This window comes from Rattus norvegicus, chromosome 3, assembly GCF_036323735.1.
Source record: "Rattus norvegicus strain BN/NHsdMcwi chromosome 3, GRCr8, whole genome shotgun sequence".
Lineage (NCBI taxonomy): Eukaryota > Metazoa > Chordata > Mammalia > Rodentia > Muridae > Rattus > Rattus norvegicus.
This window is the reverse complement of record NC_086021.1, coordinates 37,360,433-37,385,741: the sequence shown is the minus strand read 5'-3', so window position 1 is coordinate 37,385,741 and position 25,309 is coordinate 37,360,433. Positions and strand designations below refer to the sequence as shown.

The window sequence follows — 25,309 nt, the reverse complement described above, 5'->3', positions numbered from 1 at the left end:
GAGAAAACTGTGAATTCATGGAACAAGGGCTTTCTAAAAACCTGATCCAGCATTAAAGATTTCCTGGTGAATGTCAAAGACAAAAGTCAGCACCCTCTTGGAGCTGTCAGTCATGTCGGGAGACATGAATGAGAAATAAGAAAAATTCATCACCAATGGTAAGTTCAACGAAGGATGTGGTGAAGGGGTTGGAGAGATGGCTGCTCTTCTACAGGTCCTGAGTTTAAATCCCAGCACCCACAGGGTGGCTCACAACTGTCTGTGACTCCAGTTACAGGAGATCCCTTATCTGTCCTCAGCTACCCTCTGTGGGCACCAGGCAGACACATGCCAAGCACCCATATCCATAAAATAAAAAATAAAAGCCAAGATGGGACCTACCAGAGGGCAGGAAACTGAGCCCAAGGAAGAAAGACCAAGTGTGTCTGGGAGCAGGGGCAGGAGGTGCCAGGTTGCGAAGCTGTCTGAAGGAGGGACAACTGTGTGGTCCCTTCAGCCTAGCTTCCAATCCTCATCCCTAACTCCTTGTGACAGCATTGGGAAACGTCCTCCCTTGGCTTGTCCTGAGCCTCAGTTTCCCCCTCCAGGAAAATGAGGACGATAACAGTAGAGTTATGAAGACATACTGGGGTCCTGGGTGGGGAGACTTATGACCAGTGTAATCGCTCACTAATGCTTGCTCTAGAACCTGGTAAGCATTGCAGATGGCAGAGGAGTCATCCCATTGAGCTCCTTAGGGAGGGACCCTTGCCTGCTGGCACCTGATGGGTTTGCTTCCCACTTTACTATGCACAGGAAAACTGAGACCCCTGAGGTAAATTTATTTATCTAAGAACAAGCAGCAGAGCTGTGCAGCAAGAGGTCCTACCTCCCTAGGACCAACCTATCTACTACTTCACCTCAGGCCACCTTCATCTACCCTTCCAGTGGGCACTTCCAGGGCTCCCATCACAACAGTATGTCTTTTAAACTGTGCTTCCCTCATGCTGAGCCTGACTCCCTCATGCTGAGCCTGACTCCCTCATACCAAACCTGACTTTTGAGCTCATACCAGTTTGCCTGGACCTTTGTGAATTGTAGTTCTTGTGATGGTTAATCTCAGTTGCCAATTTGAGATCCAGAATCACCTAGTAATTGAGGAAGGAAGGCGTGGCCTCTGTGGGTAGCAGCATCCTGGGCTGTATACAGAGATGAAGGTAAGCTGGGTGCTGGATACCACTTTTGGCAGCTGTCTCAAGTCCCTGCCACTAGGACCACCCCGACATAAAGAACATGTAAGGCAAGATGAGCCCTTTCTCCCTTAAGTTGCTTTTGGCAGATATTGTATCATAGCAACAGGGAAAGGAACTAACAAAACCTACAGCCCCACAGCCTAGGACTTCTATAAATCCAGGCAAACCTGTAAGAAAACATTTTCCCCATTCCCCAGGTGAGAAAACTGAGGCTCAGAACAGACACACATGTGCCCAGGGTCCTCCACACTGGAGAAAGGCAGGTATGTGGACTGCAGAACTGTTACCCAACTGGGATAGCTGACTAGTTCCTTTGGACAGCGGGAGCCATAAAAGGTTCAAGACATTAGTAGGCCTATGTCTGGAATGCACTGTATGCCCCACAAGCCTGTGAAATCTCGCCATTGTCTGTATTGAACCTCAAGGGACAATGGTGGCAGCAAATGGACACCTGCCCAGTGCCCCAGGGGCCTCTCTTATTCAGTCTCATCTTTCAAGATGCAGATGAAGAGATAAATTCAACCAGGTTAGAGGCCCTGGGTTACAGGTTACACTCAGACCCCATGGGTTTGCCGAGAGAGAGAGAGAGAGAGAGAGAGAGAGAGAGAGAGAGAGAGAGCGCACCTCTGGTTGATTTTTATAACCTGAGCGTCTATGACAGTAGAGGCAAGGGCCACAGTTTTCCCAGATGGCCCTTCCTATTCTACCTGAGATAAGTCAGCTTATAAAGAAAAGGCCTGGGCTGGAGAGATGGCTCAGGGGTTAAGAGCACTGACTGCTCTTCTAGTGGTCCTGAGTTCAATTCCCAGCAACCACATAGTGGCTCACAACCATCTGTAATGAGATCTGATGCCCTCTTCTGATGATAGCTACAGTGTACTTATATAAATTAAATAAAATAAATCTTTAAAAAAAAAAAAGAGGCCCATTCCCACAAACCTCTCTGGGGCACAGCCCAGTGGAGGGGAGGCCTTCTGCTAGGCCCAGCCTCTGAAAGGTCCCCCACATCCCCATAGCAGCACCCTGGGGAGCAAACTTTTCAACACAGAAGCTCTGGGGATAGTCTACGACAGCCATAAAGACAGGACTGAGACAGAAGCTAGCCTGGATGTCAGCCGTTTTCTACCAGGGAAGCAATTACAATACATCGACTTCACACTGTGGCCCAGTGAGGTAAAGTCTATTGTCCCATTTTTCACAGATGGCTAAGCTGAGAGAGAAAGAGCGGCCAAAACTTGCCCAGGCCATCCAGTGGGAAGTCCCTGGATTAGATCAGATCCAAGATCCTACAGCCCTCAAGTGACACACTGGCCTCCTCACCCGAGGCCTGCCTGCCTGCCTGCCTGCCTGTTGCTTCTATGACCTGCAGGGGGCCACACCCTCTGTGGCTCATCTGGACCTGGACAGAACTCATACCTGGGGAGGAACTGGAGGTGCAGCCCCCACAGCAGGAGCGGAGAGAGTTCTTAGTGTGAACACTCTGTGGCACCTGAACCAATTGTCTGAGTGACCGCTGTTTGCCAGGCAAGATCTCTAGTTCTCACCAGCTCTGCAGGAACAAAAGTTCAGTTGGCAAAGCATACGATGTGTAGATATGGGGACCTGAGCTGGATCCACAAAATGCATGTCAAATACAAGACAACAGCAAAATGGGTGTGGGGTGGGTTTTAATAATCTTTGTGCTGTGGAGGTCAAAACAAGTCAATTCTTTGGGGTCCACTGGCTGATTAGCCTTGCCCAATTGGCAGGGGTGGGGGTACAGGCCATTGAGAGACCCTGTCTCAAAAACAGAATGCATTGTATCACAAGGGAGCAACACCCAAGGCCATCTTCTCTCTCTCTCTCTCTCTCTCTCTCTCTCTCTCTCTCTCTCTCTCTCACACACACACACACACACACACACACACGAACACGCACATGAACACGCACATGCACATACATGCATGCATTCACGCACACATCCACATATGCACACACGCATGCACACATGGGCATGCACACACATGCACATACACACAAACAAAATAAAAATAAAATAATGATAAACATATAATAAATTGGGCGGAGTGTCTTCATTATCAACGATTTACAGACTTAGAGTCAACCCACTGAGGAGCACTCAGCTGCTGAAAGGGACAGCTGGCTTGAAGTCATTCAGTTTGACTGGGAGTTTGATTCTCCCAGCATGGAGAACTGTAGGCAAGGGCAGGACCTGGGACTCAAGGCTTCCTAGAGTTGGCCAGATCTCAATCCCTAGGCTGACCCTCTCCTAGCTCATCTTGACCTTGGGAAGCTGAGAACGTTCCTATCTGGTCTCTGTGAGGTAGGAGGGGAGGATCCATAAGAACTGACTGCAGAGATGCAGGGTGGGGGTGGTGTTCCATTCAGGGGCCTTGCTGAAGGGGCCGCACTGCAGGAGTCCTGAAGTGGAGACAGGAGACTGGTAAGGACCTGCCAAGAGTCCATAAAGAGATGGGGCATCTGCTCACAGAGCCCGATTCTCTGAGTAGAGCCTCCGTTTCTGCATTTGAGCAGATCCATGTTGGTTGATCTGGGTAGGGTTGTTCTGGGTGGGGTCGTAGCCTAAACTGGAGACCCAATCCTAGGCAGCTCTGGGCCAGGCAAAGCCAAGGGACACACTACACTGGGCAAGCCAGAGTGAATGAGAGGTAGCTTTTTCCTGGGAGAGTCAGAAACACTGCCTGAAGAAGAGGCAGAGGAAACCAGGCCTCAGGGATGGGGGATGAGGGCATTGGGGATGGGGGGTGGAGGATAGGGGATGGGGCGGGCACCCCTTCAGCTGCAGTCTAAAACTCTAGTGAGGGAAAGCAGGAGCCATGGGTTGAGGGTGAAGGATGCAGAGCAGGGCCCTAGGCCACTACTTTGAACTCTCCCCTGGAGGAGTAGGGAAAGACTGGAGCCAGGCTGACAGTAGGCAGCAGACAGAAGGGGAGGAGCCGCAGATGAGTGGCAGGTTGGGGGTGGGGAGGCGGGAGACAGATGAGGTCTGGACAGGGAGGAAACAGAGAACAAGATGGGAGATAAGATTTCAAAGATTTTAGTGCCTGAGCTGCAAGGAGCAGTCTGCTGCTAGGAGATGGGGCAGAGAGACCCCAGGAGGGACCAGGGACAGCTCCAGGTCAGGCTCCCCCAGGGCGCTTCTGCTAGATCCCCAACCATTGTTACCATTCTGTCTCCAGTTCTGTCCTCCTGTCACTTCTGCTGTGTCCCTGACTATCAGTGAGCATGCCTGCCACTCGCCACTGTGTCTCCTCATCTACGTCCCTGGCATCGCCGGTTGGCCCAGGGACACAGCTTGTGACACTGAGAGACCAGTGTCCTTGTGCAGGGGAAGGGGGAGTCCAAAGCCCACCTAGCTATGCTGACCACGGTAGACCCATTCCAGCCTGACACCCACCACTTCAACAAGAGGGAGCAGAGGAAGTGAAGGGTATGAGAGGGATGAGGTCCTCCATTATCTGTCGCCATGAGCCACCATGCAGCTAGAGACCTTCCCCAGAGGCTGAGGCACCCACCTTAGACTTTCAGCCTCCCAGACTGCATAACCCCTTTTCCTTGTTAAGGAGCGAGCGTCTAATTCTTTGTTGTAGCAATATACTGGGGCAGAGCTGGGCCATTGGTCTCACTTGGCTTTGGTTGCTAAGGATCCCCAACCTAAATCATGGGCTTGTACTATGAGGAGCTGCTCTCAGAAGCCCCTGTGCTCCAGCCTTCCTTCTCCTCACATCCTGTAAAGTGAAGGTCCTGTTTCCCTCTGACACTAAGATCCAACATCCCAGTCAACACCGAAACTCCCTTCTTCAGTACTGACTCAAAGGCACGAGGAGCCCAAAGTGTCGAGGTGGGTACCTTAGCTTTCAGTTCAATGGGATTCTTGTCATAGCCGCTGAGGGTATCATCCTTCTCCTAGAACTAAGACCTCTAAGCCAACAGTGTATAAAGACTCCAGAACAAGGCTGGCCAAATGTCCCAATGGGTAAAGGCACTTGCCCTGAGGACCTGATTCCAGTGTCCAGATCCCCAATAATGGAAAGAGAGAAAGGACTCTGGTAGGTTGCCCTCTGATCTCCACATGTATACTGTGCTGCCACATGCATGTACCCCATACAGGAATGAATGAATGAATGAATGAATGAATAGATATATGCTAGATAGACAGACAGTAGATAGTTTAAAAATCTAACCAGATCAAAGAGCAAAGTCCAGAAACTTCAGAACCAATTTAGACAATTTATCCTTAAGATCCCGTTCCCCTAGAGATCTTCTTAGTACCAAATTCTGCTACAGTGTCAGACATGTGATGTACAGAACGAAATGCATACACACCTGTGTGCATCTACATAAGTGACTTGTAAGAAAGAGGATATGAAAGGACTCTGTGTTGTATTCACGTCAGGGATCTTAGTCAGGGCTTCTATTCCTGCACAAACATCATAACCAAGGAGCAAGTTGGAGAGGAAAGGGTTTATTCAGCTTACACTTCCACATTGCTGTTCATCACCAAAAGAAGTCAGGACTGGAACACAGCAGGTCAGGAAACAGGAGCTGATGCAGAGGCCATGGAGGGATGTTTCTTACTGGTTTGCTTCCCCTGGCTTGCTCAGCTTGCTCTCTTATAGAACCCAAGAATACCAGTCCAGAGACAGCACCATCCACAGTGGGCTCTCCCACCCTTAATCACTAATTGAGAAAATGCCTTACAGCTGGGTCTCATGGAGGCATTTCCTCAAGGGAAGCTCCTTTCTCTGTGATAACTCCAGCTTGTGTCAAGTTGACACACAAAACCAGCCAGTTCATCAGGTTTTCCTCACAATTTTATACAGTGTTACCACTGGAGGGAAGATGGCAACAGTGTAGCCTTTCTGCATTGTTCCTTACAACTGTTACCTAAAATTAAAAGGCCTAATTGTTTTTGTTTTTTTTTTAAAGTCATGGGATGTCCCCCTAAAATAATGCTTCAGCTGTTAATAACAGCAGGATTCTGGGTGCATCCATCTGGATCCCTAATGGTTTGATAATTGTGGATTGTTGTTAGCAAACAATGTCGGCCAATGGAAACAGAAGAGGAATGTCATTTACATTTTCGATGGGCTGGAGAGATGGCTCAGTGGTTAAGAACACTGGCTGCTGCTGTAGAGAATCTTAGTTCAGAAGTTCCCGGCACCCATATGGTGCTGTAACTCCAGTTCCAGGAGTTCCAGGGGATCTCACGGCCTCTTTTGGCCTCCATGGGCACTGTACACACACAGTGCCTAGATGTATATGCAAGCAAAGCACCCATATACATAAAACAAATTCTAAAAAAAATTCTAGAGCTGCACTAGAAAAGAAACGAGTGAGGGGCTGGAGAGATGGCTCAGTGGTCAAGAGCCATAGGAACCTCTCTCAGGCTGGGCCCTGCACAGTGGGAAGCCATTGGGAGTACTCACACACACAGCCTGGATCCTCTGGGTGCTGGCTGGTTTCCTGTCAATGTAACATAAGCTAGAGTTATCTGAAAAGACGGAACCTGTACCAGCTGGTTTTGTGTGTCAACTTGACACAAGCTGAAGTTATCACAGAGAAAGGAGCCTCAGTTGAGGAAATGCCTCCATGTGACCCAGCTGTAAGGCATTTTCTCAACTAGCAATTAAGGGGGGAGGGCCCAGCCCATTGTGAGTGGTGCCGTCCCTGGGCTGGTGGTCTTGGGTTCTGAGCAAGCTAAGGGAAGCAAGCCAGTAAGTAACACCCCTCCATGGCCTCTGCATCAGCTCCTGCTTCCTGACCTGCTTGAGTTCTAGTCCTGACTTCCTTTGGTGATGAACAGCAATGTGGAAGTTTAAGCTGAATAAACCCTTTCCTCCCCAATTTGCTTCTTGGTTATGATGTTTGTGCAGGAATAGAAACCCTGACTAAGACAGAACCTTAATTAAGAAAAACGTCTCCATAAGATCTGGTTGTCAGACATTTTTGTAATTATTAATGGATGTGGGGAGGGCCCAGTCCGTTGTGCATAGGGCTACCCCTGGGCTGGCAGTCCTGGGTTCTATCAGAAAGTAGGCTGAAACCAGAGCTTCCAGGGACTAAGCCACTACCCAAAGACTATACATGGACTGACCCTGGACTCTGACCTCATAGGTAGCAATGAATATCCTAGTAAGAGCACCAGTGGAAGGGGAAGCCCTGGGTCCTGCTAGGACTGAACCCCCAGTGAACTAGACTGGTGGGGGGAGGGCGGCACTGGGGGGAGGGTTGGGAGGGGAACACCCATAAGGAAGGGGAGGGGGGAGGGGGATGTTTGCCCGGATACCGGGAAAGGGAATAACACTCGAAATGTATATAAGAAATACTCAAGTTAATAAAAAAAAGAAAAAAGAAAGTAGGCTGAACAAGCCATGGGGAGCAAGCCAGTAAGCAGCACCCCTCCATGGCCTCTGCATCAGCTCCTGCCTCCAGGATCCTGCCCTGTGTGAGTCTCTGTCCTGACTCCCTTCAGTGATGAACAGTGATATGGGAGTGTAAGCACAATAAACTCTCTCCTCCCCGAGTTGCCTTGGTCATGGTGTTTCATGGCAGCAACAGAAACTCTCACTAGTACATTCTGGAAAAGCAGGCAGGCAGTGAGAAATGACTCTGTGGGACACGTGTCTCCCCTAGACATGCTTTACATAGCAATAGCTGACCTGTGACACTCAACAACTGGCCAGCTCCAGATACCAGGCCAGCTCAGAGACACCTTCATTCTGACTCCCCCTCCTCCCCAGTCCACTCCTGTCAGATTCTCGCTCCAAGAAAAATGCCTTTATTTAGGGCTCTGCTTTCTAGGAAATCCAGGATAAGACAGCCCTACTACAACTACTTTCTGTGGTCCTGCCCAGGCTCCCCCAATCTCAGTGCCTGGCTCACCATTGCCCTCTATCAGCTGTATCTCCTAGGCTTTGGCAATCTTAGTAATTTGTTCCCCAGCGTCCATTTCTCTCTCTCCTCAATGAGGCTGCAGGCTCCGGGAGACTTCCGTCCCTGATGTGTCATCTGTGATCTCGGAACTGGGCAGGTACATTCTCAGTACTCAGTGAACAGTTTCCCACTCGAAGGGTGGGCCTAATGGTGTGGTGGTACAAGCCTGTAATGCTAACACTCAGGAAGCTGAGATAGGATGAAGAGAATGCAAGGCTAGCCTAGGCTACTTAGTGATCTCCTGTGGGGGAGGGGGAGAAACAGAGAGGAGAGAAAGAGGGAGGGAGAAGAGAAAGGAGGAGTGAGAAGGGGAACAAATGGAAAAGCAGTGAAGACTGAATAATATTAGGTCTCTAATAAATAGTATTATTCCTTTTTTGTTGTTTTGGGTTTTTTTTTTCATTTTGTTTTGTTTTTTGATTTTTTTAAGACAGGGTTTCTCTGTGTAGCTCTGGCCATCCTAAAACTCACTATGTAGACCAGAATGCCTTCAAACTCACAGAGATCCCCCTGCCTCTGGCTCCCAAGTGCTGGGATTAAAGGAAATCACCACACTGCCCAGCAAATAGCATTATTCTCAGTAAAGAACTTAGGGGTGGGTCTAACCCAGCTAGCTGGCTGGCTCCTCTCAGAATATTAGACTGTGAACTGTCAGCAGGGGTCAGACACACTCAGAACAGATTATCTGGTCAGTACTGGGCCACTATTTGGGAAAGAAGATACCAATCTTTGTCCTGGTAGGCTGTTACCTTTTGGTCCCTGTCCAACCCATTTTGCCCTTCAAGGTGATAAAGGCGGGCATTTTGAGCAATTTAACAAATGGACCTCTGTCCACCCCAGGCTTGGATTGCCTCTGTCCCTATCAAGAAGAATCCACAGCCACAGAGAGCAGGTGAGAGAGCCAAGGCTTTCTTTTGCAAAATGGGAACACCCATGACCTCACCCACCTGCTTGTACTGCAGGGTGGTGTCTCAGTGAGGGCTTCAGTTGCTGCATTCGAACACCAGGACCAAAAGCAAAGTTGGGGAGGAAAGGGTGTATCTGGTTTACAACTGCACATCACTGTTCGTCATTGGAGGAAGTCGGGATAGGAACTCAAACAGGGCCTGGAAGCAGGAGCTGATGCACAGGCCATGGAGGGTGCTGCTTGCTGACTCGCTTCCCAGGGCTTGCTCAGCCTGCTTTCTTATTGAACCCAGAATTACCAGCCCAGGGTTGCCCCAACACAATGGTCTGGACCCTCCATCATTGATCACTGATCAAGAAAATGTCTTACAGCCGGATCTTATGGAGGCATTTTCTCAGTTGAGATTCCCTCCTTTCCGATAACTCTAGTTCGTGTGTCAAGTTGACATGAGCCAGCACAGATGAGATCTAATAAGAGGCCACTGTAGGACACCTGACAGATTTGTTGCTAGCAGCATTATCTGTCATTCTACCTCCAGCACTGACCACCACCATCCCCATTGTCATCACACCAAGGAGGCAAGCCGTGGTCCTCCTGCACAGACCACAGGGCAGTGAGCCTGGAGCAGAGTCTGCTGTAGCAAAGCTTCACTCTCCAGAGCACACCTCACAATGCCTGGCACTCTCTGTTGTCCCAGATGGAAAGAAGATGCCACCAGCCTCTAGTTGGTAGAAGCCAGAGACTCCTGGTTCTACACAAGCTTAGATGGAAAGTAAGCCAGAATGAGATAGGCCTTCATCAGTCATCTTCAGACAGCGAGGTAGCCAAGGAGAGGCCCGGTGCTGGTTCGGATGGGAATGTTTCCTGGAGGTTTGTGTATTTGTAATTCATCCCTGGTGCTGCTGCTGTCTGGGAAGATTGAAGGGGCTTTGGGAGGTGGAGCCTTGCTGGAAGAATGTCACTGGGAGCGGGCTTTGAGAGTGTGTAGTCTCACCCCACTCTGAGTTTGCTCTCTCTGCTTTCTGCTTTCTTGCTACCACGCTCACCTTCTGTCCCCCACCCCCACTACTGTAATAGGCTAATGAAATTTCCTCTTTCTAGAACTGAAAACCCAATTCAACCTTTGGGGGTGGGTGGGAGGACAGGGTTTCTCTGTGTAGCCCTGGCTGTCTGGGAACTCACTGTGTGAACCAGGCTGGCCTCGAATTCATGGGCCTCTGCCTCCCAAGTATTGAGATTAAAAGTGTGAGCCACCACCGCCCAGTTCAAATCAACTATTCGGTAAGTTGTCTGGGCTGTAGTATTTTGTTACAGCAACAGGAAAGTAACTACTACAGACACCAAGCACGCATTCTTCCCTGGGAAGGAAGACATAACAGTGTATTGATTATAACCAATTGAAGATGCTAAAGCATCACAGAGGAGAAGCAGGGACCCCAGAGAAAGCAGGGACCAGCTGTGAACCCGGAGGGACTTCTCCGAGGGGGTAGATGGGCAGGGGGAGGGACAGCAGTTCCCATCAGCATGCTGGGACTTTATAATCTACTCCATGCTTATGGTGGTTTGAATGAGAATGACCCCCAACAGGCTCACAGATTTGAATACTTTGTCACCGGGGAGTGGCACTATTTGAAAGAACTAGGTGGTATGGCCTTGTTGGAAGAAGTGTGTCACTGAGAGTGAGCCTGTTCCAAGCCCAGAGTCTCTCTCGTCTTGCTGCTTGTGGATCTGGATGTAGAACTCAGCTACTTCTTCAGCAACAAGTCTGCCTGCCTGCCAGCATGCTCTCCATATGCTGATAACGAACCAAGTCTCTGAAATTGTAAGCAAGCCCCAATTAAATGCTTTATTTTATAAGAGTTGCCAAGGTCATGGTGTCTCTTCACAGCCAAAGAATACTGACTAAGACAGAAGTTGGTGCCAGGGATCCGGGTATTGCTGACTGGCCTGACCACAGTGTTTGTCGGCAGAGTGTGGACTTTGGGACTTTGAATTAGGAAAGAGGATGAATGAATTAAGCAAGACTTAATGGGCCATCCTAGTAGAAGAACACAGCACTGAGTGTGATCTAAACTGTGGGGGGTCCAGCTCAAGAAGTTCCAGAGAGAAAGAGTAACCTAGAGACCATTCTTGTGATATTTGGGTGAAGAATGTGGCTCCTTTTGGCCCTGTCTTAAAAAGTCTGCCTGGGGCTAAATTGAAGAGTTTTGAGTTAATGGTGTTGGCAGAGGACATTTCAAGACAGCCTAGTGTTGACTCTGTGGTCTTAGTGGTCACTCTTAGGCAGATCTGTAATGGAAAAGAGCAGCAGGCTGAGCAAGAAAAAATGCAAAATGTACAGTGTGAGGAGAAGAGGGTGTACCAGAAAGTGTAATAGAGGGTTGGAGAGATGGCTCAGTGGTTAAGAGCACTGTCTGTTCTTCCAGAGGTCCTGAGTTCAAATCCCAGCAACCACATGGTGGCTCACAACCATCTATAATGAGATCTGGTGCTGTCTTCTGGCCTGCAGGCATACATGCAGGTGGAAAACTGTATATATAATTTATTTATTTTAAAAAATAGAATAAAATAAAATAAAAAGAAAGTCTAATAGAGCTAAGAGTCATGTCCAGTGCTCAAGGAGATAAAATTTAAAGAAAAGTCTGAAGCTAAATGAAATAAAGGGAGTGGTGGACTCAAGGCAAGACACACCCAGCTAAGCTTCTGGTTTGTCAAAAGGAATTAAAGAAAAGTTTAGCAGTGAAGGAAACCATAGAAAGCAGAAAGCTGGTGAAAATGTGTTTGAACGAGGGGGCCATTTTCCAGCCCCAGCGAATAGATGATCTTGGCAGCTTCAGCCATGTGGTTCTGGCTTTAGAATCAAGGATACAAGAAACGGGTTGTGGAATTTCCCTCTGTGGCTAAGAAAAGCCACTGAGGCCAGGTATGTGTTAGGGGTGTCCCTGCATGGAGGCCCAGAGAGACCACTGTATGAAGCTGTGAAGGTGAAGCTTGGATTTTGTTGGAGATCCCAAGATGTTGGAAATGCCAGAGCCATGGGATACCTGATGAGGAGAGCTGCTAACAGGGAATGAAACCAGCCTAAGAGAGAAAAGTGTGTGGCAGTCAACAAAGCTGAAAGGAGTTGTAACACTGAAGAGAACTTTGGCATCAGACATGGAGAAGCAGTTTGAAGTTTGCCCAGCTGGTTTTCAGTCTTCCTATGGTCCAGTATTTCCTCACTGTGCTCTCTTCCTCCATTTTGGAATTGCAGTGTCTATCCTGTGCCATTACATGTTGGAAATCGTGTGATCTGCCTTTTGATTTTGACCTCACAGAAGTTAGAGTTAAGAGATTGCCTTGAGTCTCTGAAGAGACTTTGAAATGGGAACTTCTGAAGTCGAACTGAATGCATTTTGTGTTATATATGTGCAACCTTCTGGGGGCCAGGAAGTGGAATATGGTGGTTTGAATGAAAATGTCCCCCATTGGCTCATACACTTGAATACTTGGTTACCAGGGAGTGGCACTATTTGAAAGGATTAGAAGGTGTGGCCATATTGGAGGAAGTGTGTCACTGGGGTGGGCCTTGAGGTTTTGAAAAGCCCATTCCGAGCCCAGAGTCTCTCTCTTCCTGCTGCCTGTGGCTCTGGATGTAGAACTCTCAGCTACTTCTCCAGCATGTCTGCCCATGTGCCAGTTTGATTCCTGCCATGCTGTGGTGTCTCACAGAATGGTGGGGTGGAGGCTGTCCCACATCAAAGAGCTAGGCTCACCTCTGTGGCTTATTTTGGAGATGGGGCTACTGTTGGCAAGTGCCCTGCTCTGAGGACAAGTAGTGACAGTATTGTTCTCATGCTGAGTTTTGATCACTATTGAACTACTCTGCCCTGTGTCCTGACATTCCCAAGCCCAGTTGCTGCTGCGCCCTATGCTAAAAGCCAAGCTGCAATGCAGCATCCCCAGCTGCTGTCCCTGGGTACACACACTGTGGCTACACACCACCTTCTAGGAAGAGGAAGGCCATACTAGTCAAGGTTTGCTAGAAGAGCCAATGGAATGGATATATTACAATATATTATTAATATATAATAACATGTTTTGATATACATATAAAATATGTTATTTATAATATGTTTGTATATATATTACAAAAGATAATTTATTACACTGGTTTAAAGATTTTTTTAAAGAATTATTTATTTGTTTGTTCATTATATAAGTACACTGTAGCTGTCTTCAGACATACCAGAAAAGGGCATTAGATCCCATTACAGATGTTGTGAGCCACCATGTGGTTGCTTAGATTTGAACTTGGGACCTCTGGAAAGCAGTCAGTGCTCTTAACCACTGAACCATCTCTCCAGCCCTACACTGGTTTATATAATATGGGCTGGGTAGTTTAACAATGGCCATCTCTATAAGGATGGGTATCTCAGCAGCCCCTATCTGGGGCTGAAGACCTGGTGGATTCCTGGTGAGTTGCTAATCTTTTTTTTTTTTTTTTGGTTCTTTTTTTCGGAGCTGGGGACCGAACCCAGGGCCTTGCGCTTCCTAGGTAAGCGCTCTACCACTGAGCTAAATCCCCAGCCCCGAGTTGCTAATCTTTAACCCACCTCGAAAGCATCTGAAGCTATATTCTGATGGTGGAGAATGATGGTGGTGGCGGCGGCAGCAGCAGCAGAACTGTAGAGTAGGTGTCCTTAACAGCAAGAAGCAAAGGTAGGCAAAGCAAGCTGCTTTTCCCTCGGACCCTTTTATATCTAGGCCTAGCATGAGGTGCCACTTGCTCTGGCTGAGAGTCATCTCCCCAAGGTTAATCCTTCCTGGAAATACTCTCACTGGGACACCAGACTCCTAGATGACTCCAGATCGAACCAGGCTGACGATCAAGATTAGCTATCACAGTACCTTGACAAGGCAGTCAGTCTCTTGTTTCACCACACCTGCTCTTCTGTGCCTAAGATGAATCTGCACACTGCTTCCAAAGAGAGTGAACCTTCAACAACTCAGAGCAGCCTGAGCCCCTGTGCCTCAGATGAAGTGATGCCCTTCCTTCTGAAACTGCATCTGGGCAGAGCCAAGGTGCAGAGTAACGGTGCTTTCTTGGAACCCATCAGTCTCCCAGAGACTCTGCTTTGAGGAAGAGATCTGCGCATGCCAGGGCTGAGCTGACATAGTACCTGAACCCACAGGCACAGTGCTGGCTGATCTGGGACAGGCCACATATCCATGCAAGACTCCAGCTACCTTAGAACTGGATTAGCAACCCCCCCAGAGTCTGAACTTTTGAGAGAGCCCCTCTCAGGGAAATGAGGTCATCACTACAGCCCAGGCTTCAGGAAACAAATGTGCTCTGCATTCCAACATTGTTGTTGCCTCTGCTCCTGGATTTGTAGTCTGAGATGCTGCCATCTCCCACTGTCACCCCGCATAATGCCCTGAGTGGTCACTGGAACTGATGCCTGTCACATTCAAACTGGAGCTCCACCCCTTTTTTCCAGGTCCAGAAACACTGTAAAGTCTGGAGGAGCCTACTGCTCCACCAGACGCGTGGACATCAGGACTGTGGCACAGGAAAGATGAAAAGGGGCTGGGAGATAACTCAGTCAGCAAAGGGCCAGCCCTGCAAGCACCAGAACCTGAGTTTGATCCCCCAAACCCATACAAAAGGCCAGGCAGTGTGGCTCACTGGCCAGCCTACTTGGTAAACTTCAGGTTACTAGAGACTGTGTCTCAAGAACCAAGATGAATGGGGCCTGAGGAACAACACCTAGAGCTGTCCTCTGGCTTCCACATGTACATGAGCATACATGTAGACCTGTGTACATACGACCATGCATGCATGCACACATACAAAGAAGAAAACATGATACCATTCAAGGGACACAGTAACTTTTTAATTTTTTTTTTTTTACTTTTTTTTTCGGTTTTGCCTGAATGTTTGTATGTGCACCACACACATGCTTGGTTCCCAGAGTGTTGGATCGCCTGCAATTGGACTTACAGATAGTTATAAGCCACCGTGACTGGGAATTGAACCTGGGTCCTATGCAAGAGCAATAAACACTCTTAACCTGTGAACCAACTCTATCCCAGGACACAGTAACACGTTAGGAGCTGACCTCCAAAAGAAAACTTACAGGTGGCCACAAAAGGAATTCAAAGAAACAATTCTAGGGAGACTGGGAAAAACAGGAGAAAATCCAAAGTAGGTGAATCAGAGAAATTAACTAATGGTTAGGATCAGAAATGGAACAAATGCGTAATATGCAAAAGACGCAAAGAGAGCACGGAAGATCAGTGAGTGCCTGCTAGTTCAGCACATAGGAGGTGTAAAATGAAGGATCAGACGTTCAAGGCCAGCCTTATCTCTATAATGAGTTGGAGGCTAGCCTGTGCTACACGAGGCCCTGCCTCTCTCACATCCCAAAAGGAAGCAAACAGAAATCTTAGAGCTAAAGAATTCAGTGATTGACATAAAAATATAGCCTAGAACAAGCTAAAGAGAGTGTCTCTGAACTGGAAGACGGGTCTTTTGAAATGACCTAGTTTTAAAAAAAGTGGATAGATGGATGGATAGACAGACAGACAGACAGAACAGACAGGGCATCACTAAGTGACCAAACCTTCACATTTTAAGTCTCAAGAGACAAGACAGAGGTAGAAAAGAAAGTTTCTTTAGTGAAATAATGGCTGAAAACTTTCCAAGCTTTGGGAAAGATGAGAAACTCATTGAGAGATAAGAAACTCAGCAGCCCCTGAACAGACTGAAGCCACCCTAAATCCTCACTATAAAATATAACCCACCAGGGCAGTGCATGCCTGAAATCCTTTGGAGGTTGAAGCAGGAAGATCATGAAAGATCATGAGTTCTAGGCCAGCTGACTCTTTTTAAAGTGGGGGTGGGGGGAGGTGGCAAAAAAATGGCTTAAGACAATGATTCTCAACCTGTGGGTCATGACCCCTTTGATTGTGGCCCTTTCGTTTGGGGGGTCACCTAAGAAAATCTGCATATCAGATATTTACATTAGGTTCATGACAGTAGCAAAATTACAGTTATAAGTAGCAACAAAAATAATTTTGTGGTTGGGGGTCACCGCAACACGAGGAACTGTATTAAAAGGTCACTGCACTGGGAAGGTTGAGAACCACTGGCTTAGGAGGTAAAAGTGTTGGCCACAAAGGCTGACACCTGAGTTCAATTCCTGGGACTCATATAATGGAAGGAAAGACCTGAATCTCACCAGCCGTCCTATGACTTCCATGCATTTTGATAATTTTCTCCTCAAAGGGAGGGATTAGACAGAGTCTGTCCTTCTAAGGTCTCAGTGACAAAGTAAACTTTGAGTCTACCAAAGACCTGGGTAACCAATGTGTCTTACTTACAGAGCCTGGGTGACAGGAGCTTACAGGTGGGTGAGACACCCCAAACCACAGGAAAGTCTCCACCCAGCACAGATATCCAGACATGGATATTCCCCACAGATATCCAGACAGAATCCTTCCCTAGTCTTCCCCAGTCTGTATGTGCTAGCCCCTCCCTGAGACCCCAAGGCCAGGTGTAATTAGGCAGAACTGCACATATGTGGCTGGGATTCTGCAGTGGCTGGGATCTCAGGAAAGGTCCAGGGACCCTCCCACCCCTCCTTCCTTCTAGAAGTAAACATCAACAGTCAAAAACCCGGCTGTGGTGATCTCCTGCAGCAGACATGACTGGTCTCAAGAAGATGGCAGATTCTCTGCTCAGAGGACAGTGCTGCACAACAAACATGTGGTATCACACACACACATACATATACACACATACACGCACATATACATACATGGACACACATATGCATACATACATACACACATACACATACACACATATAAATACATATACACGCATATACATACACACAAATATTTATGCACATATATATACACACTTCATCATCACGGCTCATCAATGGAGAAATTAGGACAGGAACCTGGAGCAGCAGCTGATGCAGAGGCCATGGAGGGATGCTGCTTACTGGCTTGCTCACCAAGGCTTGTTTAGCCTGCTTTCTTACAGAACTCAGGACCAAAGCCTAGGGGTGGCGCCCCCCACAGTGGGCTGGTCCCTCCCCAACCAATCACTAATAAAGAAAATGTTTTACAGGTTTGCCTATAGCCAGATCTTATGGAGGCATTTTCTCAACTGAGGTTCCCTCTCTTCAGATGACTCTAGCTTGTGTCCAGTTGACATAAAACTGTCCATCACAACCGACAAGGGCAAATATAGAATTAAACTTGGTCAGACATCTTCAATATGAAAGTCAACACAATTAAAAAAAAAACAAACATACAGGGCTGGAGAAATGGCTCAGAGGTTAAGACCTTTCTCAGAGGTCTCTAGTTCAATTCCCAGCACCCAGGTCACACAGCTGACAACCAGCTGTCACTCCAGCTCCAGGGAATCTGATGTCCTCTTCTGACCCACACTCATGTACACACGCCCACACGTAGACATGTATGCACATAATCTAAAAAAAAAATAAACCTTTTCAAAACAAGTACAATGAGGTGTTAAGTATCTTAATATAAAAAGATATAAATCGTGATAGCCAAAATAGCAACTTTGGGGGAATATAAAAGTGTGGAGCTTTGGAATGCAAGTAAAGACATTGTCAGGGAGTTGGGGATTTAGCTCAGTGGTAGAGTGCTTGCCTAGCAAGCGCAAGGCCCTGGGTCCCGTCCTCAGCTCCGGAAAAAAAGAAGGAAAAAAAAAAAAAGACATCGTCAGTATGAAACACTCTGCCCATCTTATGTTCTGTAGAAGCCTCACTGTAATCAGAACAGTATAGCACGAACCAAAAAGAGAAAGTTAGGGTCTTCTAATCTCGTTCTTCCGGCTTGTCCTTTCTCTTCTCCTTTCCCCCGCCATCATGCGCTCTGTGCCTGATTCAGATCCTCACCATGTCTTCTCACAAGACTTTCAGAATCAAGCAATTCCTGGCAAAGAAACAAAAGCAAAATTGTCCTATTCCTCAATGGGTTCGGATGAAAACTGGTAACAAAATCAGGTACAACTCTCAGAGAAGACACTGGAGGAGAAAGAAGCTGGGTCTGTAAGGAGTCACACTATGGCAAGACTGAGGATTTATACTGAAGTGCGATCGTCGATCAGTCCGACCAGATGGATTTCAATATTTTTAACCTGGAGACTTACTTGTGTCTGAATTAGAGTGTTTGTCCAGTAATAAAATTTAGAACCTTTCAAACTGAAGAGAGAGAGAGAGAGAGAGAGAGAGAGAGAGAGAGAGAGAGAGAGAGAGAGAAAGTTAGCTTTAAAGAAGCTCACCAAGCCTGGTCTGTGTCTCACGTGCATAATCCCAACATTTCAGAGGCAGAAGCAGGAGGATTCCTTTTAGTCTGAGGCCAGACTGCGTTATGTAGACTGACCAGTCTATGCTGCAGAGGAAAGCCCTGTGTCCACAAAAGGGGAGGAAGGAAAGAAGAGACAGACTACAGAGCAAACTAGACAACTAACAAGATGGGGGGAGGGACCTTACCTACCAATAGTACCTGAACTATAAACAGATTAATGAAGACAAAGAGTAAGGGCCAAGGGAATGGCTCTGACAGCAAAGCTCTTGCTGCACTATCATGGGTCCCCAGCGCTCATGTTCTGTATCCTTAGCACTGTGGCTGGGGTGTGAGGGTCGAGACCAGATGTCTGAAGCTCCGCTCTCACCCACAGACCACTGAGAACTGTCTGTGTCACCAGGCACACAATTTCTGTGACACTTGTGGGGATCCTCAGTGTCTGTGGGATCCACTAGTAGTACCCAGCATGCATTGCATCACTTTACACACACACACACACACACACACACACACACACACACACACACACACACACAAATAAACATCCCAGGCGTGTGTCCCACAGGACAGGGACCAACACCGCTCCGCTCTCCAACTGCGCATGGGCAAACCAAGAAACTACTCCGAGACGGCAGGCATGCGTACTTCTCTTGTGCACCCAGAGAAGCCAGGGGAGGGAGGCATCGGGTCCCACTAACAGCATCTCTCCAGGCAGGAGTAAAGGCAGCACCCAGGCCAAACCTGCCACCCAGGGTGAGTCTCTGCAGCCCCAGGCTGGTGTCCAAGGTACAGTCCTTGAGGGAAGTCTGTAGCTCTGGCCCGTGCAAACGCAGAGAAGGAAAATCCATTCGGGGCCAAGAGCTCCGTCTGAACTTTGTCCTTTTCTCAAGCAAAAGAAAATATTATTTCACCCTCTAAAGAACCACACATAATAACAGGCGAAATGTCAAGACCAATGTTGATATAAACCCCCAAGGAAAACAAACATCTCCGTACCTTCTCTGTGGCCTCCCCACCTCACCCTGCTCAGCTAGTTTAAACAGACCTAGCAGTGGGCAGAGAGAAGGCAGGGAAGCCTGCCTAGCCTGGGGCTGGGCTGCCGCTCAGCCCTCTAAGGGCCTGTAGATGAACCTGGGGAGGACACACAAACTGGTCTTACGTTTAAGATCTTGAGTTGATTTCAGACCCAAGCTCACTCACTGGCTGTGTGACCTTGGGCAAAGAGCCTGACCTCTTTGAACCTGTTGTCTCTTGGTAAATGGCAGAGAGAGATAGCCTGGGGTAATGTAGGCACCCAGCACAGAGGACTGGCCACCGGTGATCACTCTGTCCAGTCAGGCCTCCAGGGCACTCCAGGAGAGGTCTTCTTCCTCCTGAGGCTGTATGACTTGAGCAACTCCCAAGCTGGATGCCCAGGACTAGCCCAACTACTTCAAGGGGCCCACGCAGCCCTGAGAGAAGGATCTTGTCAAGTCCTTGTTAGAAGACAGGAAAGGAGGCGCAGATGGTGAGGGTTCCTGTCTGAGGCTGCAACCTGTTAGAAGAGATGTGACTTTAAGCCTAACCTCATCCGGGATGCTGAAACACCCTAGGATGAAGGAGGGTAGAATACACATCCCAAGGGTCCTCAGGTTTGACTCCAAGCCCACTGAATCAATCCCAGCCCTTGGACCACCCGGCTCCAGGTTGGCCTCAAGTTCAACATGTAGCCGAGGCTAGCATGGACTCCTGGGATTATGGAATTTACTTATTTGGCCTCTCCTTTTCTGAACTGAAGGCACAGAAAATGTTTAACGCAGACCCAGAATCAGACCCTCGCCAAGTCCTGATTCTAGAAAATTCTCAGTATGGGGAAGGGGACAGAAAGACAGGACACCATTGTGGTTGTCCCATATGACTGTCCCATAAACTCAGGCTCATGGAAGAAGGCTTGCTCGGCTCACCTGGAGACAGAGGAAGGCTGGTGGAAATGCCTGTGGGTCAAGGGTACCTACCTGCAGGCCACTTTGATACCCAGTGTCAGGAAACCCACAGGAGATGGTAATTAACTGTCTGAGCCCCCGGGACGGAGGGGCCCAGCCACCCTTGAGAAAGATGGCTGTGCACTGGAGCACGGAGTTTGGGGAAGTCTGCTGATGAAGCTAGGGAGGAACAGGCAAAGGAGGCTGCAGGATGGTGTTGCAGCTCAGGTGGGAGAATGCTGGCCTGGCATGCGGGAAGCCCAGGGTTCGAACCCCAGCACCACATAAACAGGTGTGGTGGAGCACATCTTCAACCCTGGCACTGAGAGGATCAGAAGTTCAAGATTGGGATACATGAAACCCTGCCAGTGGTAATGGTGGTGATGGCAGTGGTGGTGGTGGTGGTGGTGGTGGTGGTGGTGGTGATGGTGGTGGTGGTGGTAGTAATGGTGATGATGGTGGTGGTGGTGGTGATGGTGGTGGTGGTGGTGATGGTGGTGGTGGTGGTGATAACAATGGGTGAGCTTGGTGACACGCACCTTTAATCCCAGCACTTGGGAGGGAGAGGCAAGTGGATCTCTATGAGTTTGAGGCCAGCCTGGTCTTACATAGAGAGTTCCAGGCCAGCCACGCTGCACAGTGAGATCCTGTCTAAACATTAAATGAGTAATAAAGTAGAACCGAGGAGAAGACGGTGAGGCTGAGAGCAGGGGCCTGGGGAATGCTGGGTAGAGGAGACTCCAGGAGATGAAGGACAGGCCTGGCTGCCAAGTTGGCAGTAGAGTGAGAGCAGTGAGGGGGAACCGTACAGGATGCTTCTCTTCATGGCCCACTGCCATGGGCAGCAGTGCCCCGCCCCACCTGGCGTGACAGCAACCCACCAGCAAGGCTAAGGGGGAGCTCCATGGTGGCCTCTTGGATGTCACATTAGATGGGGATGGGGGCTGGCTTGCTTGAGGTCCCTGGGGAGCATGGACAGCAGGTTGGCACTGGGCTGGGATCATACACACACCTGCATCAGGGGAGGGGGTGTGGTCAAATCCACGGTGGGGGGGGAGGGTGTGGGGATGTGGAGTGGGGGGGCATGGCGTGGGGGGAAAGTCAACTGACTGCCACACATGGCAATGGTGGGAAACACAGTCAGAAGTCCTGGTGCAGTGGACACCATGTTGTCCCATCAAATGCAGCCAGGCCAGTACCCCCAGGGGAGAGACAGAAGCTAAGCGCTGGGAGATGGACAGGCCTGATGTTCAGACCCTTGGCTCAGAGGGGTGTGTCAGGCCATGGAAACAGCACTGGAGATGGTGGCTTGGGGGTGGTTTGGGGACCAGAAGGCCTTAGATCTCAAAATGGAGCTTGAGCCATCAGTGAGTCACAAACTCAACACACAGGAGCTGGCAGACGCCTGGAGGTATGTAAGATCTAGTGGTGAGCTGAAAGGTCTCCAGAGAGAAAGGGCACAGGGGCAGGCTGAGGGCTCAGGAAACTAGAGGGTGCCATGGACTTTGGACTTTCACTGACCTAGCTTTGCGAACCCCTAACATCCACCATCAGACCTGTAGAGGACCTCCTGGTTCCCAACACAGCATGAGGGTAGCAACTGTCCCTGCCCCATGGGAGCAGATGCTTGAAAAAAAAAAAAAAAAAAACACTTGGCACAGCGCCCAGCAAGCAGGGGACCTCGACAAATACTCTCAAATAAGAATAACAAATAATACGGACTGAGCCAAAGGGGCTTGAGGCCGGGAAGCGACAAGGTCAAATCTGTGTTTTAGAAAGGCAGGGCTGGAGGAGGAGGCAGCCTTGGGGAGAAATGAAGGGTCGTGCCCTTCCTGAGGTATTTCTCTGAAGTCTGTGGGAAGTTTGTAGTGTCAGGTTAAGGATCTGATTGGTTCCATGTTTGGTTTTCATCTGGCTGTTTCCTCGTGTCCTCTTGCTTCGGATACGCAGGTCTGAGCAGGAAGGTGGTGAGGCCGCTGTCCAGTCAGGCTGGGCGAGAGGGTCCGAGACAGCTTCAAGGTGGATTTTAGCAGGGAAACCAGTTGATGGGAAGAGGAGACAGGGAAAAGCAATTATCACAGACAGCATAGATTTGGGGGAAGGGCCAGGATGGTGAGGGTCAGACTCAGGGCTTCTGTTCCCACTGGGACAGGGATTTTAGACTCAGCCCCTTGGGGAACAGTGAGTAGGGAACTTCTCACTGAACTAAACCCTCCTTCCACAGGACATGGTTCACAGCTTCTACTCAGGAAGACACTAAGGTCTGTGAGGACAACCTGGGCCATCTCATGACTAGTCCAAAAGTCTAGGATCAAATGAGAGAAAGGAAGAAAGAAAAATGGCTACAACAGTAATATTCACATTGTACAGTAACATTCTTACCATGCACCAGGTTTTTCTTTGAATTCCTTGACCCTTGTATCAAAGAGAAAAAGACTGAAGGTCAGAGAAGACTTGCCTGCCTGGCCTGGACCTCATGTTGGATCAGAGCCCATTTTCTGGAAGAGGCTTCATTCAGACACAACAGAAAGAGCCTGGGTGCAGGTGACCTCCTTTCCAGCTCTCTGCTAGCCTGCTGTGTGACCTTGGGTGAGAGGTTCACCCTCTCTGAACTCCCAGTCAGAGGTTGGGAATCCCACTGGCTCCGGTCTGTCCCTAACCTCGCACATAGTAGGTGCTCCACGGAGGCCGGAGCCCTCTTCCCAGGGCTTCCCTGTCTGGGGTGGTTATCTCTGTGGGACCCACGCTGTGAAAATAAACATGAACTCAGGCAGCCAAAGGGAAGCTGGGTCCCCAGCCCTTGTCTGTTCAGGGCAAGAACAAACGTTTCCCTGTGAGCTTGGCTCCCCCCATTGGCTTCTGTAGCCAGCTGGAATGGAGGGGGCAGGGAAGGGGAGGCCCAAAGCAGTGAGCTCAGCTGCCAATCAAAACCCAGGCCTCCCTCCCTCCTGCCCAGTCCCATGTCAGCACCCAGACAGGTAAATGGCCGACAGGGGCCAGTTGGCTCTAGTGGATGGTTTGAGGAGAGAAGGCTCATATGGTAGCGCTTGGCATGGGTGTTGTCACAGGCGCTATGATTGTCACCACCCACTGCCCCCCCCCCATGCAGAGCTCTCAGAGTTGGTGGGAAATAGGGCACCCAAAGACACATCAAAACCCACAGCACTTGGTGCTCTATCCTAACTAGAGATCTTGGGAGTGTGGGGGCTCCCCTAAACCTGGTCCTGCCTCTGTCACAGGATGGACTGTGGAGCAGGAGCTGTGACGTCCTGAGTCAGCACAGGGCTCCTGTCCTGTGTCCTCAACATCCCAAGTCAGCACAGGGACTCTGTCCTGTGTCCCCAACATCCCAAGTTAGCACAGGGCTCCTGCCCTGTGTCCCCAACGTCCCAAGTCAGCACAGGGCTCCTGCCCTGTGTCCCCAACATCCCAAGTCAGCACAGGGCTTCTGGCCACCTGCAGCTTTCACTCATTAGAATGAGACAACCTCTGAAGGCTGGGGACAGATGTGAGGCATGTGAGGTGGACCTGGGAACCAGGGAGGTGATAGGAGCACGGCTTGTGGGAAGGATGGAGATCCTAAGAGACCATCTTCCCTGGGAGTAACAGTGAGTCACACCAGGCGGGACTGAGGAGCAGAGGGGGCCTGTTAGCCACACAGCTGCTCAGTGTGGCAGTGGACATGGCTCTGCTGAGGATGGGGAGGAAGGACTCAGCTTTCCCCGTGGCCCTAGTAGCCATGCTAGGAGGACACCCCATCCCCAGTCCAATGTAAGCCAGAAGAGTGGCTGAACCTTCCCCTCCAGCCACCAGAGTAAAGGAAGCCGATAGGCTCTGCAGGGACAGGATCGCAGGAGCAGCAGTCGGACCCCAGCCTGCATCTTTTTCCCCCACACCGGAGGCCATGGTGGTGAACTGTGTTCCCAAAATGCACTGGCAGAGTTGACATAGGAGACAGTGGAGTGGCCAACCGTGAATACAACCGCGATCTCCTTCAGAGGGCTTTGTCCATGCTGCCCCACAGGTAGGAACTGGGGATTCAACTGGCTTTCTTATTTTAGCCTTACATTTTGCAGCTTACTAAAGTTAGCAATTGGTTGGTTGGTTTGAGACGGGGTCTTATTTAGTCTATGCCGGCCTTGAACTCACTATGTCGCAGAGGAGGACTTCGAACTCCCGATCCCCATCGCTGCATTTCTCAAGCACTGGGCTCACAGATGGACGTGCTAGGTCTGGCTCCTCGGCCCTTGTAACTTTCCTTGTGGGTTGCACTGGATTGTCCACTCAGTCGGTTTCACCGTCTCTGCAAACGGATGCGATCGCACTCCTTAAAGCACGTATGCATTCATTTATTTATTGAACAAGTACACACGTCTCTGTATGTACGTGTGTGAGCGTGCATACTGCAGCCTGTGTATAGAGGTCAGCCGACAAGTTGCAGAAGTCAGTTCTCTCCACCAGGTGGGTCCCAAGGATCGAACTCACATCATCAGGCTAGGCAGCAGGCCCCTTTAAATGCATATGCTGGCCCTGTACTTTTTTTTTTTTTCTTTCAAAATAAAACAGCAACCAAGATTAACCAGTGGGGAAGAAGCCCATTCAGAACCTCAGGGCCAGCCTACTGCAGGCTCCTGACCTTAGAGATCTGATCACACTCCCTCCCCTTCCCTGGTGTCATAGGGGGCATTAAAACTGAGAAGTTGGGAACAGAAACCATGGGGCTGGCCTCTCTCCTATGGTGTAGACATGTAGAGTCAAAGATCAGACATTTCAATATTCAAATAGCAGTATTTTTATGTCCTATTTATTTATTGCAGGGACACAAAGGTATCTCATTGAACATATAGAGGTCATAAAATAACTCCTGGGAATTGGTTCTCTCCTTTCATCACATGGGTTCCCGGCCTTGAACTCTG

At 49.2% G+C, this 25,309-nt stretch overlaps 1 protein-coding gene across 1 annotated transcript; it reads left to right on the top strand.

Annotated features, from left to right (window-relative positions):
• The first annotated feature begins 17,988 nt into the window (after positions 1-17,988).
• Rpl39l3 (ribosomal protein L39 like 3) lies at positions 17,989-18,187 on the top strand. The gene has a single exon (XM_039106054.2). The coding sequence runs from the start codon at positions 18,022-18,024 to the stop codon at positions 18,175-18,177; it is 156 nt and encodes a 51-aa protein (XP_038961982.1). The 5' UTR covers positions 17,989-18,021; the 3' UTR covers positions 18,178-18,187.
• The last annotated feature ends 7,122 nt before the right edge of the window (positions 18,188-25,309 follow it).

Coding starts and splice junctions, on each gene's coding strand:
- Rpl39l3 (XM_039106054.2), top strand. CDS start 18,022: ATGTCTTCTCACAAGACTTTCAGAATCAAGCAATTCCTGGCAAAGAAA.